Here is a 15515-nt window from a genome sequence, read left to right as displayed (position 1 = left end):
ATGTGTATGGATGTTTGCAATCATGTGTATCTGTACCACTTGCATGTACCTACAAAGGCCAGAAGAGGGAGTCAGATTCCCTGGAGTGGTGATTATAGATAATTTGTGAGTTACCATATGGGTGCTGGGACTCAAGCCTGGGGTCTCTGAAGGAGCAGCCAATGCTCTTAACTGCTGAGCTAGCTTTCAGGCCCTATAATACACTTCTTATGAAATGGAGTAATGATTGTAAAATCCTTCAGACAGTATCTTATATCTAGCTGTCCATCGATGGCAGTTCTATTTTAGGAGATGCTGATTTACTTAATTGTGATTTTTGAGTCATTTGTTGACTAAACATCTGTATGGAGTGCCTTTATGCGGCAGTACTTTTCTGGCAGTTTTAAAGTGATGGGCAGAACCTTTATCTCATGGAGCTGATGGTCTGATGAGGAACAAAGGTGAATGAACGATGCTAGCGGTTCCTGAGAAAGCAAACAGGATGATACGGTTGAGGCTAAGTAGGAGGTAGGCTTACGTCGGTGGGCAGGGCAGGCTCTTGAAGAGGCTAATGTCCCTAATACACAGAGATGAGAAAGAACCCTCTGTGTAAGGAGTAGACTAGTAGGGTTCCCGCGGGCTGGACTAACAAGGACACCAGACCTGTGGCTCACTTTGAGCAGGAAGAAGCCTACTGGGTCTGCTTTGGTAGTAGTGAGGAGCTGAATTGGTAGTCTGAGGTCATGTCAGGGAATTAGAGGGCTCTTTAGACTGTTTAGACTTTACTCAGAGAATGAGGGACCCTAGCGTATGACTTTTTGCTGTATGAGATAGAGTCCATAGCTTTGGAGAAGCTCTCTAAGTCTGGGACTCAAGGATATTTGTGACAGCTGGAGCACAGGACTTGCCATTTGGTTTCAGTATGGTCTACTGTTACAGTCACTGTTTCTTCTGGTAGTCTGGTAGAAACGGAGTCTAAGGTCCATTGCAGACGTACTAAATCAGTCCTGGGAAGCACAGCCCTCCAGTCTGCATTTTGAACAGATCTCAGTGATACTTCCACAGTTTGAGAAGGTCTGATCTGGAATACACTGGGACTGAGTTTCTCTGCAGTTGGTGCTGTGTTCTGGGGAGGAAGGGAAGCTTTCTGTGGACACCCAGGGGATGCCATCTGCCACTGACTGCCAGCTTAACAGCACTAGGTCCCTATGCCAGAGTGAAAGTCTTCCTAAACACTTGCAACACTCTGCCCACAGCCCATCTTTGGTGTTGATGACAGTTGGACATCAGAGTGATTCATGTCATAAACCTCTTAATCATGATGTTAAAGGAGAAGCTAATAGTTCAAGTTCCTTATAAATAATCGTGCTTTATGATAGAGAAGCTAAGGGCACTAGAAGGAGGTAGGTGAGCACTGGTTAATACCTATGTTTGCACGTGGCAGAACTGGCATCTCAGCGCAGTAAAGGCTCTTCAGGGCCGCATATTTGAACAGTGCTGTTCTGAGGCCTGATTTGAGGTTCCTCAACTTTGAGCTCCTCTCTGTGTCTTCTTTCTCAGTGGAAATATGTACCTGAGTGTGGTTCCTGCAGAACTCAAGACCTCCTGAATAGTAAAATGGAATTATTTTGTGTAAAGCATTATGACTTATTTCTGTTACTATTTTCTTCTTCATGGTTATTACTATATCAAATGATTATAATTTATTAGTTTTTTATCATTTTTTGAGTGTTTTTTTTTTCATCCTCTGGCAAAGAGCATTATCTAACAAGAAAAGATACTTTTATTTATGTGTGTAAGGTTCAACTTAATATGGATTTGTATTACTCGAGCCTTTCTGATAGGGCATGGTGCATTTGAAATGCTGAACTATGTAAGGAGATGATAGAGAAGTCTAAGTAAGTAGTGGCCTTTGTCGTTCAAAAACAGCTTCCAGTTCCTGCTTGTGAGCATCACGCTGTTGGAACGGTGTTTTCCCCATGTCTACAGTGGTGTCTGTGTTGCTGTTTTCAAGTTTAAGGAAGTAGTGGTTTCAGAAGTTACATCTTAGTTATGTGTGAAAACATTTTTGTGTTGCAGTGTCCCAGGAGCTTCTGCTGACAATCCCAGTTTCCGAGGGAACCCTTTCGGCCATGGTGAGGGCTGCGCTCCCTTCTCTGACTTGCCTTCAGCCATGAACGGATGGGTGTGATGCCTGCTAGCCGAAAGGGTGAGTGAAAGTTGGTGACTATTCATTTGAAACGTCACAAGACCATAAAGAAAAAGAAATGTCAATGAAGACGATGAACCAAGAAGGCAGTGAACACATCTGTGAGAGCAGGGACACACCATGGTGTTCATCTCATTGTTAAACCTTTCAGGATGATTCTTACAGGAGTCTGAGGAAGGACATGAGGGAACTTTTCTTACTTGGCTTTGTTTTGTTTTAATAAGACTCTGAAGCATAGGCAATCGAATTTTTGGAAGGAAGGCACCATTGTCTGAGGAATTGCTTTTTGAGCCCTGTCATAACTTACCAGTAACGCAAGCCACACTGCAGCACAGCTCAGAGTCCTTCATCCTGAGTCCCAGTTTGCTCGTGGATAGGTCCCAGTCATTGGCCCTCACATAATGGGCTCCTGAAAAAGCCAAAGGGTTGTAAAGTTGGGTTTCTCAACAATTTTCTGGGGACTTTTGCCCGTTACCTGCCTCATCAGGTCATTCAGGGGCGTGACAGAAGGAACGTGATATTTTCCTGTTATGTGTACTTTCCACATTTGATACCATCTACCATGTTCCTGAGAAAGCCAACGGCTTCCCGTGTAACAGTGAATAATTGTGACTTACCTTTACACCCAGTCACTTGCTGAGGTGCAGAGGGATGTAGGGCGATGCCTGACATCCTGCAGTAACCTTGTCCTAGAATAGAGCCAGTTTATGGGCACCGTTGAGTGTCAGGTATTTACTGAGTGACACGAAGTGCTAAGAGCCATTGGCATAAACTCATCTCATTAGTGGACTTGTATTCAAAACATATTTAATTGGGAGAATAGAATAAAAGGCACACATCTTCAAAGTTAACTAATAATTAACTGACGCGTATATGATCTCTTTCCTTTGATTCCCTGTATTCTGTACAAATCGTGGTGATGGATTAGATGGTGTCTGTACTAACTAGGCTCTGGAAGTTGTCTGTTCAAACCTTCTTCATTTACAAATGGCACTGCCGAAGCCCACCCCGTCTGAGTGGGATATTGTTGTTCCTGGACTTAGTTTAGAAATGGACATTGGAATTGGTCCTCAACTCACCACTCGTTTCAAGAGATGTCTTCTGGTGATGGGTGTGTCTTGAAAACACTGTTAAACATTCAGGTGTTTAGGCCAGAATTTTTTTGAAGATTTTATGGCTAGGGAGCATGTTGACATGCTGATTTCACAGAACTTTAGGAAAACAACTAGTCTCACTGTTATATACCATCCTGTCCCTCAAGAGCCTGTTGACTTTCACGTTTCTGAGCAGACTAGTCATACTTTTCATTTCATTTTACTGCAGCTAGAGAGGGAGAAAATATCATCCTGTTATTTTCTGCACAGTAGTTTTCCTTTCATTGACAAGAAGTAGGCAAACAATCAACAATAAACAAGACAAGGACGTCTGCAGTATAAAAATAAAATGGCCAGTGGCGTCGTGCGGCGGTAGAGCTGAATGAAATCTTAGATAAATTTTCAGGGTCCTAAGTCAGGTCTGGGGGTCCCTCGCAGAGGGCTCCCAGTGCGATAGCCCTTTGCTAGGCTTTGGTGGATGGTCTGTAGATTGGTGAGCAGATGTCACACATACAGGTGGCGTAGACGATAAATCTTTAATCTGTCTGGAGTACAAACGAGAATTCATAGAAGTGGTTGGGATTCTGAAGGTCTCGAAATGTCACGGAGCCCAGCCTCCCTTACCTGTCACCCCTGACTTCAATACTGAGAGTCTGACTCAGTCTCGTTGTCCTGAAATTGTTGTATGAAATTGAACAAAACCACATGAATAGGTTTAATGAATAGTCGGCCTATTTTACTTGTCAATTTCAGTTGTTAAGACTATCGGAAAAGTCAGTCTGAAGAACTGTAATAAAAATCACTCTTTTGAAAAAGAATCTACTGTTCGTCCATGTTGAATAGCAGTGTTAGTTTTTATAAATGAGGAAATGCTTTATGTTTCTCAGACTGCAATAAACTTCCCAGGGCTGTGTTTTTAGTAGGAAGTAGAGGTCCTGTGAGCTGGGATATTCATTCTGACATTTTCATCTACCCCCAAGTCAGCTTTGAGGCACACCAAAGGATGAAGTCTCTGCGATGCAGGGACTTGTCCTGGCCTAGTGCTGCACCCCTGAAGGCTGATCAGGTCCTTTCACTGCCAACTCAGTCATAGTCTTGTGCCTTTTACACCTTATAGTTTATTGAGTAATGAAACGATCGCTAATCATTTGGAGTCTTTAGTCTCAACATCAACTCTTGTTCTGAGTGAGGCATTTCCTGGAATGTGTCCTCATGGTAAAGCAGGTCAGATCCACAGGGTGGGTGGTCAGAATGGCACATCCTCTACCTTGGGTGCAGGGGAATAAAACTGAGATAAAAGGGTTACACAAATAGATCATTATAGCCAAAGTTTTGGGGTCAGAAGATGGCTAATGTATTGAATCTGTGTTGGCAGCAAACATGTCTGTATAACGAAGTAAGGAACGAGAAAGGAGAGTCTGTCTGTGGGTTGTGGCTCCTTAAGCCCACCATTCACCTGGCAGACCTCTGATTTGCCTTCTGTTTGCCTGGTGTGCGCATGAAGCATTCGTTAATGTCGTTCCCTGTCTGAGGCATGGAGTGAAGAGTGGCTAAGTCTGTTGCATATTTAATAGGCAGCTAGCCATGGTTATTAATAAATGTGATAATAACAGTCTGGATTTGCATAGTGTTCCTGAGAAGATTGACGAGGAATGGCAGAGGTTCTGGCTTATTTGTCAGGCTGTGCTCTGGCCTTGTGCTGTTCCCAACCACCAAACTCTCCACAGATCTGGTGACACACTCTAAGCACCAAGTGATGTGAGTGATTTGCTCACATTGTTCACGTTGGTTTCATTTATTCATGTACAGTTTCTCTTTGTGTGTCTGTGTGTGTGTGTGTGTCTGTGTGTGCAGAGGTCAGAGGTCAGCCTCATGGGTCAACCTCATACAGCATCCACCTGGTTGTCTGAGACTGGGTCTCTTGCTTGCCTGGAACTTGCAGAGAAGGCTAGTCTGCTTGAGTCTGTTTCTCCCTTCCCAGAGCCAAGACGGCAAGTGCAGCTTTTATACATGATGGCTGGGAACCTGCACTCAGGTCCACGTGCGCGCATCATGGCAAGTACTTCACCAACTTTGCCATCCTCCTAGTTTCAGTTTGGTTTTGATCTTTCTCATGATCACACTCTTAACTTTTGACTTGTGGAGAAGTAGAAACTTGGAAGATACAAACCCATCTGACTTCAAGTCAAGCAAGAGGCTGACTTGTGAAGCTGGGCATCTTTGCTTTTTAGATAAAACTTGAGAACGAACTCCTCCCCTCCCCCTGTCCCCAGAGGTCTGAGACAGGAGAGCAGGCTGACACATCCCTTTATGGGCCACCTTGGGTTGCAGTCTGTCATTGGGCCAAGCCACTTGGTTGTGCTTAAACTTCCAGTCTGTGAAATTTTGACTCTGAAAAGTAATTTCAACAATTTAATAAACTATATAATATGTTTTATAAGCTGGAGCGAATGATCTTAAGTATTTTGGTCTCTTTCATAACACAATGAAGCTAATATTGGTAAAAATACAGATCTTCTCTCATGCCATAAAGAGAAGCGAGATTTAATAAGCATTTATAAGCACTGGCAGCTGCCTATCAGATTGTATAACTTGGGCTCCAGCATGCGGAGACAGTGTCAACTTAAATTTTATCTCCCCAGTATTTTCAACACGTTTATTTTGCCTCTCTCTCCAGTCCCTAACCTAATATAAGTAATGTAATTGGCCGAATATTTTCCACATAGCTAATTGGCTAACGGCCAGTGATATAAGCCATTGTCTGGCTTGATGAAGATCAGAAATTAACATGACATTTTCATGGAGGTAATAGAATATATTAGTGATGCATTCATTCAGCATGGCCAGTGTCCATCCTTTCCTGCCCATGAGCCGAGGCAGGATAGTCATGAACAACCCTCTGGCCTCACAGCAGTGGGCAGCCAGCCTGTGTCCAATGTGCTGTTACCTCCTTCAGATAGAGCTGTGAAGCACGTGAATGAATTATTCCGTTTGTGAATTAAAAGAGAAAACCCACCGACTACTATTGTAAGATTAAATTCCAATTAGAAGATTGCATTTAATTCAGAAGCTGTAACGTTGTTTTAATGAATTCTGTTGGAGGCGACAGTTTATGTGGAATAAATTTATATGCTGTAGGTAGATATAAATTCATTGGATAATGTTAAACATGTTACTTCATATATATTAGCTGTGAAATTTATTTCTCTCTAGTTATGTCCCCAAGGAGGTGGCGTCAGAGGGAAAAACATAGCTTCAAAGAAAGAACCCTTTCTGATACTTGCTCTGAAACAGCCATTTCTCACTCTCATTTTTTTTTAAAAAAAAATTGTTAAATTTCTGCATTAACTAAATTTATGATTCTTGCTATCTGCTATTTATAAAATTGAATATAGGTTTTTATGATATAGGAAATTAGGCTAGGAATCAGAATATGACCCAACTTTGTAATAAAGGTGATCTGCATTTATATTGCAGGTACTTCCCATTCCTCTCTGAGCCCCTTGTGGGATTATATAAGCATTTTCCTGGACATACTAATTTGCTTTAGAATAAACTTTTAATCTATTGGGTAGGTTTTGTTCGTTTCGCACCTAGACACACTTCTTGCCTGAATCAAGGATGGTGAACATTCTTGACACAGGATTTGATCATTTCCTTTCCATTCCCATGCTTGGGGCAGACACTGAAGGTCTAAGTCTCTAAGAATTTTCCACCTTCAATCTTGTAGGTTATCAGTTCACCGTTCGTGGTATCAGTGGCACCATCGTTTATAAAGCAAGTAGCTTTAGGGAAGTCTTTCGAGTTGACCTTTATATGCCCAGTTCACCCTTATCTGGTACACAGTCACTGAAAGTTCATGTTTCTTATGTCAGTTAAAGAATCCTATATATGAGGACCAGGGAACTGGCTAAGCATTAGGCAGTGGAGGCGCTATCCATGCAAGCCTGAGTTCAGTTCCTGGAACCCACCTTAAAAGCTGCATGTTGTGCCCTACCTCTGTACTCTTAGCATCCCTACAGTGAAATGGGAGACTAAGGTATGATTGCTTGAAAGCTTGCAGGCCAGCTATTCTGGTGTATGAGATCAGAAGCAGCTAGAGAAGGGCTGCCTCAACAGTATCGAAAGTGAGAACCAACCCTCGAAGTTTCCTGACCTCCATGAATGTGCCCTGGCGTGCTCAAATGTTGACGGTATTGATATGGGGTAGTTAATACAGAAATGTGTAAGTATACATGCATATATGTGTACATACACACAGATATATATTTTTGTGTTGGGGATTAAACCCAGGGCTGTGCTAACCAAGTAAGCCACATCTTGAGCCTTTTGTTTTTCTGAGACAGTGTGGCACTGTGTGGTCCTCTCGGGTCTAACTCCTAAGTGTGCTGATTACACCCACATTCGCAGAAGGGTTTTTGACAGACATACCTGCACCTTGCCCCCTGAATTTTCTGGGTAGTTTATTTTTGCCTGTCTTCTGGTTTGAGTGTTTTAGGTGAGAACCATTGTGAGGTTGCGGTATTCATTTGTTTTCGATTTCTGTGACGCTGGAGAAGGTAAGAGGGGGAGGCTGTTCTCACCTTCCTTTACCTATGTGTCACTCCTGGCTCTGACTTGGCGAGGAAGTGGTGGTGTGAGAACTGGAGACTGACTTTCATTCTGCCGCACGGTGTCTCTCGGGAAGGGCGGGTACCCGTGCGTGTGCCAGGTGCTGAGCCAGGGGGACGGGGGATAACTCTGTTAACCTTGCTTATCGATGAGCTGTACCAAGGAGGAAGGCAGTCAGCCTTCAGATTGTACATGGCTTCCGTGATGTAAAATTCTAGGAACTTAGACATTACACGTTGTTCTAAAAAACATTCTGTTTTCTGTTAACTTGGTTGGAGTTATGTGCAGAGGCCATGAGAAGGAAATTTCCATCTCGTTTCATATGCAGGCTGCTGAGCTGCCTGTTGAGAATTGCCATCATTTTAATTCCTTCTTAAAGAAAAATGAGCAATTAGCACATTTAAGCTATCATTTAGTTAATGTACATTTTAATTTCATTTCAGTGTGCTGTGTATTATTATTTGTGTTGATTATGTCACTGGAGTTATGGAAAGCAATGGCAGATAAAGATAGGGGCTATCCACCTCTCATACCTTGTTCAGAGGGTAATACTGTTGACCTTGGTCAAGGATGACCAGACTCAGACCTCTGGCCATGTTCTGCTCTGATGGTGGCTCTTAGATTTCTCCCTGCACAGTAGGCTATATAGTTTTGTCTGATTGATTGGAATGGGCTCATGAGATGAAATCTTTGTATCCCTCCTGCGTTCTCTGAGTTTAGTAATGTTTGTAAGAAATAATCGTAGCAGACATTCATTAGACACTTATTTTCCCCTGCACTAGCTTAAGTATCACATTGGTTATCTCATTTACTCCTAACAGCACCTCTGTGTGGTGCATATTATCATTCTGGATTTATTGTTAAGGAGGCAGACGCTAAGTGCTCAAGCCCCACATTTGGGATCACAGGGCATCAGAAGCGCGTTCTACCGAAGCTGGAGCCAGGTTCCGTGTGGACTAACCCTGAGCACCTACTCTTTGTTGCTGTCCCAGTGGGTTTTCCGGCTCTCCCGGGTCCTTTGATGGCAGTCCACAGGGAAGGTGGTAGAGTTTATAGTCGTCTTTGGGAAAGGCGTGGAGCTGGGGAGATGACTCGGTGGGTAAGAGCACCGGCTGTGCAAGTGTGGGTGCTGAGTTCGAGTCCCAGCGCCACACAAAAAGCTGAGTATGACCTTGTGCTTGCCTTTACCACAGCGCTATGGAGGGGTGGAGACTAGCCTCCCTGGGGCTTGTTCATTGCCAGGCTAGCTCCAGGTTCGGTGACAGGCCCTGTCTCAATGGAATAGAGCAGAGAGTGATAAATACCCTCCTTTGGTCTGCCCGTGCCTTCCTGTGTGTGTGCACTGGCACACGGAGAGACACACACAAAGAAGTGGGAAGCAATGCACTAGAAATTGAAATTTGCTCTGCACGTGGCCTGTTAGGAAGCCCACAGGAGAAAAGAGAATAGTTTCTTCCCAACTCCAGCCCCTCCTCCCAATCTCCATTTTCCATCCAGGATGTCTGCAGTGGGCTCACAGTGTGGAATGCGTTTCTGTTTGTTGGCAACCCCTTGAGCCCCAATACCTGAGTGTCTGCACCCCAGGAACAAAACCATGTAGATTCGAATAGTGGGCCAGCTCAGGAGAGAGCAGGCGTCAGACGGAAGACCCTGATGTGCGGCCTTTGCGGCAATAGGAGCAAGGTGTCGGGGAGGCCGAGTGCTGTTGTGATATTTTAGGCCCCGTGTCCATAAGTGGCAGGGACTTCTGCTCTTAGGATAGCTCTGCAGCACAGGCAGCCAAGACTCATTCCAGGAACGAGTGGGATGCAGTACTATTTTTAACAGCAGGTGCATTTGGGTATTATTAAGGGAACTTTCTCTCCATATTTCTGAAAGTTGCAGACTGGGTTATATAACGGTGAGTGGCATGCCACTTGTGGTTTCTCTGCACCAACTCAGAGAAGACAGAAAACGGGGGGCAGCATCTTGCTTATCCCAGTGGCTGAGGGTTTTTACAGCTTTCTGTACTTTCTAAAAATTTGGGTCACTTTTAGCCTTCAGAGGGTGTGTGTGTGTGTGTGTGTGTGTGTGTGTGTGTGTGTGTGTGTGTGGCGCTGGGAGGGAGGTGGCTTTTTCGTTAAAGTGCTTGACATACAAATATGAAGACCTGAGTTTGGAACTCAGCATCCACAGAAAAAGCCTGGTGTCTTAGTTCGTGTCTGTGATCCCAGTGCTGGGGAGAGGTTGGGTATGAGGGGCAACAGGCAGCTTTCTGGGAGCTTTCAGGCCAGCTCCTCTAGGCATAGCCAGGACCTCCGAGTGAAGAGGAGAGCAACTGAGGAAGCACTTGATACTGATGCCTGGCCTCCACACACATGTGCCCCTCTCCTAACATGTGCTCACCCCCTGAATAAGTGTGCGTGTGTGTGCGTGCGTGTGTGTGTGTGTGTGTGTGTGCGTGCGTGTGTGTGTGTGTGTGTGTGTGTGTGTGTGTGTGTAAGGCCTTATCTAGCATATTCGTTATTCTCGTGGTTGATAAGCCAGCAGTCATGGGGTATAAGCATGTCTTTGTACTCTGCTTCCTTTCCTCTGTAGCTGCTGGGGTATCAGATTGATTAGAGCCTTGGGGTTAGGAGCAGTACACCCAATCAGCCCAGACTTTAATGCAGACCGAGTGATCCAGCCTGACACCTGGGCATTCTGTGGCTGACCTGTCCAGTGACAGTAGTTGACACCCTGTAGTAATCGTGACATGCCAAGGGTTATAATACTTGTGTTAGAGATCTTCCTCCTAATACTCTTCTGAATCACTCCATAGGAACTGAAAGCTTAAGCTTGGGGCTCACCAGATTCTCTTCTCTCCCTCTGTAAGGCCTCAAATTAGGGTTTCAACGGGGGCATTGATGTAGATTGTCTTTTGCGGTAAGGTATTTATCAGGACAGTTATAGATAGGTACTGATAGATGGCAGGCTTGTGGAGGTCTATAAGTTCAGGCTAAGGGAGTAGAGTGGGGGTCCCCTCTTATATGTTTGAGAAAATGGGAGGTCCCTTGTCATGTGATTGATAGTAGCCCATAGTATGTGATTCTAGCAGAGTTGGCTCTGATTTCTGATGACAGGGAAACTGAGGAAAGAGATGAAGGTTGTACTTTTAGTTATTGTGTGTCTGTCGTGAGGGACGTGCCACCTGCAGCCCGTGCTTGCTTAGGGTCACAGATGGGTTGGTGAGCTTCTTTTGGCAGAAAGAGGATTACATATTCATAAGTAGACTTTGAAGGTTGTCCATCATTTCTCTTTAGTAGTGGGAATTAGAGTTCTGAGGATGGAAAGAGAACAGCTCTTCAGGGGACATGCTGTCATAGCCTTAGTACAAAGGTCACATCTTCCAAGGACCAGGGATCACACTTTGCAGTGCATTTGGCCTGAGAACTCCCCATGAAAGGTGTTAAATCCAGACCGTCAGGCCCGAAGCTTCCCTCAAGAGAACTTGACCGCTGAACAAGACTGTAACCCTGGCCAATACACCACTCTTTCTCAAGCCTCAGGTTGTTTGTGTGGCAAGCGTGGGCACGGTTAGGATGCCTGATTGGTTGTGAAAAGTCTGTTAAAGAGCAGAGACCTTATGACCAGGAATAGGTGTTTCTTGGAACTGTTTGACCTTGGAGAGACATTTGCAGGTTTCCTTTGAACCATCAGGATCATTGTCAACGGAATGGCGAAAGCGCCAGGCAGCGCTATTTGATGGCTAAAATTTCAGCCTTCTGCAGCCTCAGAAAGAAGGAACATTTTGTGATTGAAAAAAAAAATTTTTTTTTTGAATCGGTGTTAGAATTTTTACATAGATCTTTGAAAAAAGCATTCTGTCATCAAAAGCCTGTGCGCGTTGACATGTGTAAATATGCAGGTAGACAGTTTGAAGGAACGTGTATTATTTACTGATCAATGCAATGTCTCCTCTGGGCCATTACACTCAGTCATTTCCTGTCAATCTCTTGGCGCTGTTATAATCAGTCTATGGATATGCATATTAAGATATAAGAAAGTTATTGTGCATGGGTGGCGGTAGCTTTTTAATTAATAATGCTGCTGCTTTAGAAAGGGTGTCAGGCTAGTTTATTTGTAGGATGGTTAATAAATAGTCTAGTGAATTCCATGAGAAAGTAAGATGGCCCGAGCTGGTGGAAAATGAGGCATGAATAGCACTGAATTGTTGTAGAATATTATTTTAAGGTGTGTTACTTTTGTTTATGTTGCATTTGTTTAACTCTGTGAAGCTGTGTTACTGTGCCTGTCTAAAACACCTGATGGTCTAATAAAGATCTGAACTGGCCAATAGCAAGTCAGGAGAATGGATAGGTGGAGCTGGTAGGCAGAGTGAATATATAGAAGGAGAAATCTGGGAGGAGAAAAGCCAGAGAAGGAGGAGGACCCAGGGGCCAGCCACCCAGCTACCTAGCAAACCATGAAGTAAGAGTAAGATTGACAGAAGTAAGAGAACGGGAAAAGCCAAGAGGCAAAAGACAAACAGGATAATTTAAGTTAAGGAAAGCTGGCAAGAAACATATAAACTAAGGCCGGGATTTTATAAGTAAGAATAAACCTCCGTGAGTGACTTATTTGGGAGCTGGATGGTCAGCCCCCTAAAGAGTGAAAACAACAAAAAACATTGAATGGCACTGGTGCGTGCGTGCGTGCGTGCGTGCGTGCGTGCGTGTGTGTGTGTGTGTGTGTGTATGTGTGTGTGTGTGTTTGTGTATGTGTGTGTACACACATGCGCGCGCACTAGGCTGCCCCAGAGTGAGCGAGCTCAGTGGGTCAAGTGCTTGCTGCGAAAGCCCGATTGTTGATCTGAATTCAGATGCCCAGAAGCCACATAAAAGCCAGACACATTAGCACATGTTTGTGACCCCTGCACTTCTGTGGGAAGATGGGAGACAGGAGAATCGGGAAGCTCATAGCCAGGTTGCCTGAGGTACGTGGCAGCAAACGGTAAAGAGGCAATGTCTCACACAGAAAGGGAGAGAGAACAAGTACCCAAGTACCTCCTGACTTCCACACTCACACTTGCACTCAACACACACTCAGCTTATGTGAGTGAAACTCAAATGCGTTATGTGTATGTGGATAAATCCATTCTGGCTTCTCTGTCTCTGTTAGAGAAGAGCAGTCCTTTTCTGGAGACAGCAAGAGAGTGATTAATTTACGTTTATGAGCCGCCTGGTCTGTTACAGCTGTTTCCCTCTGGCACACTGGAGCAGAGCAGCAAGGGCCACATGCAAATGAACGGGCGTGGCTGAGTTCCAGTCAGGCATTAGAATATGAATGTTGGGGTCTTTTCCCCATATCACAAAGGAGTGATACTATTTTCCTTTTGTCCTCATCTGTTTAAGAATCAAGTTGCATGTAACTCACTGGTAGCAGGTTGGATTTGGCCTGTGGTATGGCTCTTGCCAAGCCCTAGTCCAAGGGGACAGAGAGCACCAAAGAGCTCGAGATTCTGTTACTTGTGCTTACTTACAAAATTCTTGTGTGTGCTTGTGTGGGCAGTGTGGGGTACAGGTGCCACACTGCGCATGTCTTGAAGGTCTGAGGACAGCTGGCAGGAGTCAGTTCTCCTACCACAGGTGTCCTCAGAATTGAACTCAGGTTGTCAGGCTTGGGAGCAAACACTTTAATCCACTGAGCCATCTTGCCACCTCCCTTTTTAAAATAAATGTGTTATGTGTATGCAGGTTTGTGTATCTGTGGGGTGTGTGTGTGTGTGTGTGTGTGTGTGTGTGTGTGTATGTGTGTGTGTGTGTGTGTGTGTGTGTGTGTGTGTGTGTACCATTGTGCTTGTGGAAGCGAGAAGACAACCCTGGTGGTATACTGAGATACTCCATCTACCTCCTTCAAGAGAGGGTCGGTCCCTGGGCCAGAGTGACCAAATAGGCTAGGCTGGCCAGCCAGAGAGTGCCAAGGATCCGCTGCTCTCCACCCCTCCAGTGCTGTGATGACAAGTACATGCACCACACTTGGCAGTTTCACATGGGTTCCGGGGATGGGGCTGAAGTCCCCGTGCTTGGGAGGTGTCCCTTTATCAGCCCAGCCATCCTCAGCACGGCATGAGCTTCTGCCACGCCCACTTCCCCCACAGTCACTTATTCTTCGTTCTGTGGGGAAAATACGTTGCAGATAGATTTTTCTTTAATTTTTGACTTGAGCTAAGCTGTCCTGTATAATTATTGATTCATTTAGAACGACCTTTTAAAGCCTCTCCTCTCCTTTTTGAGGTAGAAGAGAACATATAGTTAGAAGCGAGGCTGGGGATGGATGGTACAGTGAAGGGGAAGTCATGGAAGAAGCAGGACTTTCGAAGCTGTTGTGTGATCTCTATTCCCTTCAAAGCCAGAACTTTCTAGAAGCCATTGCATATCTCACCAGTAAAGTTTAAGACGAATTTCCTAGTTGATGCAAATGGAAGTTTTTCAAAACTGAAACTTACATATTATTTTAATACATTCAGTGTATATTAAATCTGTAGCAAAAATAGAACTCACACATCATCTTGTTTCTCAGATAATATTGCTTAAATGCAATGTTTAATAAAAATTTTAGAGGGTTTAAGAAAACAGAATTATTGTCCAAGTGGTAGGTACTTGGTCATAGCAAAGTTGATACAGTGATTAGGAACAGAAACTTTTCTTTTAAATGACCTTTCACATATGTTTTGAGAGAGCTGAAGAGAAGGCTTAATGATTTCGAGTCCTTATTACTCTTACCAAAGACCTAGGTGTGGTTCCTAGCACCCACGGGTGACTCACAACCACCTGTGACCCCAGTTCTTCTTCCAGCCTCTGTGGGCTTGTACATGTATGCAGTGCACCTAAACATGTATAGGCACACACACACACACACACACACACACACACACACACACACACACACTGCCAAATAAGTAAATACATGCATGTATCAATAAATCTTAAAAACACATATTCTGAGGAAAGTAGTTCTAAGGAGATGTATTACCCATGCCAGGTGACTTTTCTGTAAAAAGCATCTCTATAGGGTAAAAATGATCATAAGGGAGTGGGAATTCTGGGTAGGGGTTGGCTTGGGCAGAGGCTGTAGTTCAGCGGTAGAACTCGTCAAACGTGTGAGGCCCCTGGGTTCCATCTCCAGCATTTTAAGAATGAGTAATGACTATACATGGATGGACGTGGCCTCAAACCGTAGTTCTTCCTGCCTCTTTGCTGGGCATCATTACTTATGTTTCATGTAAACTGGTGAGAAGCACAGTTTCGGGGGATTGGAGTGGGGAAGATGAATTTGTAGACATCACACAGTTCCCAGGGTGCAGCTATGAGTGAGAACAGGTGTTTAGAGACAATGGTGTGTGGACACAGTTGTCTAGACATCCCAGGGTCATCCCAGGATCATCATAAGGGATGGTCATGGAGAGAAGCCTGACAGAGAAAGAGAAATGAAAATAATGGGGGACTAATTGAGAAGAACCTTCCTTGTCCGGTATCATGGTCAAACTGAGCTGGACACGCAAGGGAAAGTTTCTGACTGTCAGCCCTCCAGGATTTATGAACCAGTGTATTGTGAATATAGTTGGAGAACAAACACCCGGAAGAGATGAACCTCTCTGAGAC

General features: G+C 44.4%; 2 protein-coding genes across 3 annotated transcripts in view; both read left to right on the top strand.

Moving 5' to 3' along the window:
- Eif4e3 (eukaryotic translation initiation factor 4E family member 3) overlaps positions 1–2188 on the top strand; it is a 263456-nt gene extending 261268 nt beyond the window's left edge. For both annotated transcript variants that reach the window (XM_076567461.1, XM_076567460.1), the window contains exon 8: positions 2059–2188. In XM_076567461.1, coding sequence (XP_076423576.1) covers positions 2059–2156 — 98 coding nt within the window. In that variant the 3' untranslated portion in view covers positions 2157–2188. The remainder of the gene's footprint in view (positions 1–2058) is intronic.
- The window catches only part of Foxp1 (forkhead box P1), a 524457-nt gene continuing 511111 nt past the window's right edge, over positions 2170–15515 (top strand). Inside the window, exon 1 of the mRNA XM_015989405.3 lies at positions 2170–2188. The gene's annotated coding sequence lies outside the window, so the exon portion shown is untranslated. The remainder of the gene's footprint in view (positions 2189–15515) is intronic.

Source organism: Peromyscus maniculatus, chromosome 3 (assembly GCF_049852395.1).
Source record: "Peromyscus maniculatus bairdii isolate BWxNUB_F1_BW_parent chromosome 3, HU_Pman_BW_mat_3.1, whole genome shotgun sequence".
Classification (NCBI taxonomy): Eukaryota; Metazoa; Chordata; class Mammalia; order Rodentia; family Cricetidae; genus Peromyscus; species Peromyscus maniculatus.
This window is presented reverse-complemented; position numbering and strand designations above follow the sequence as displayed.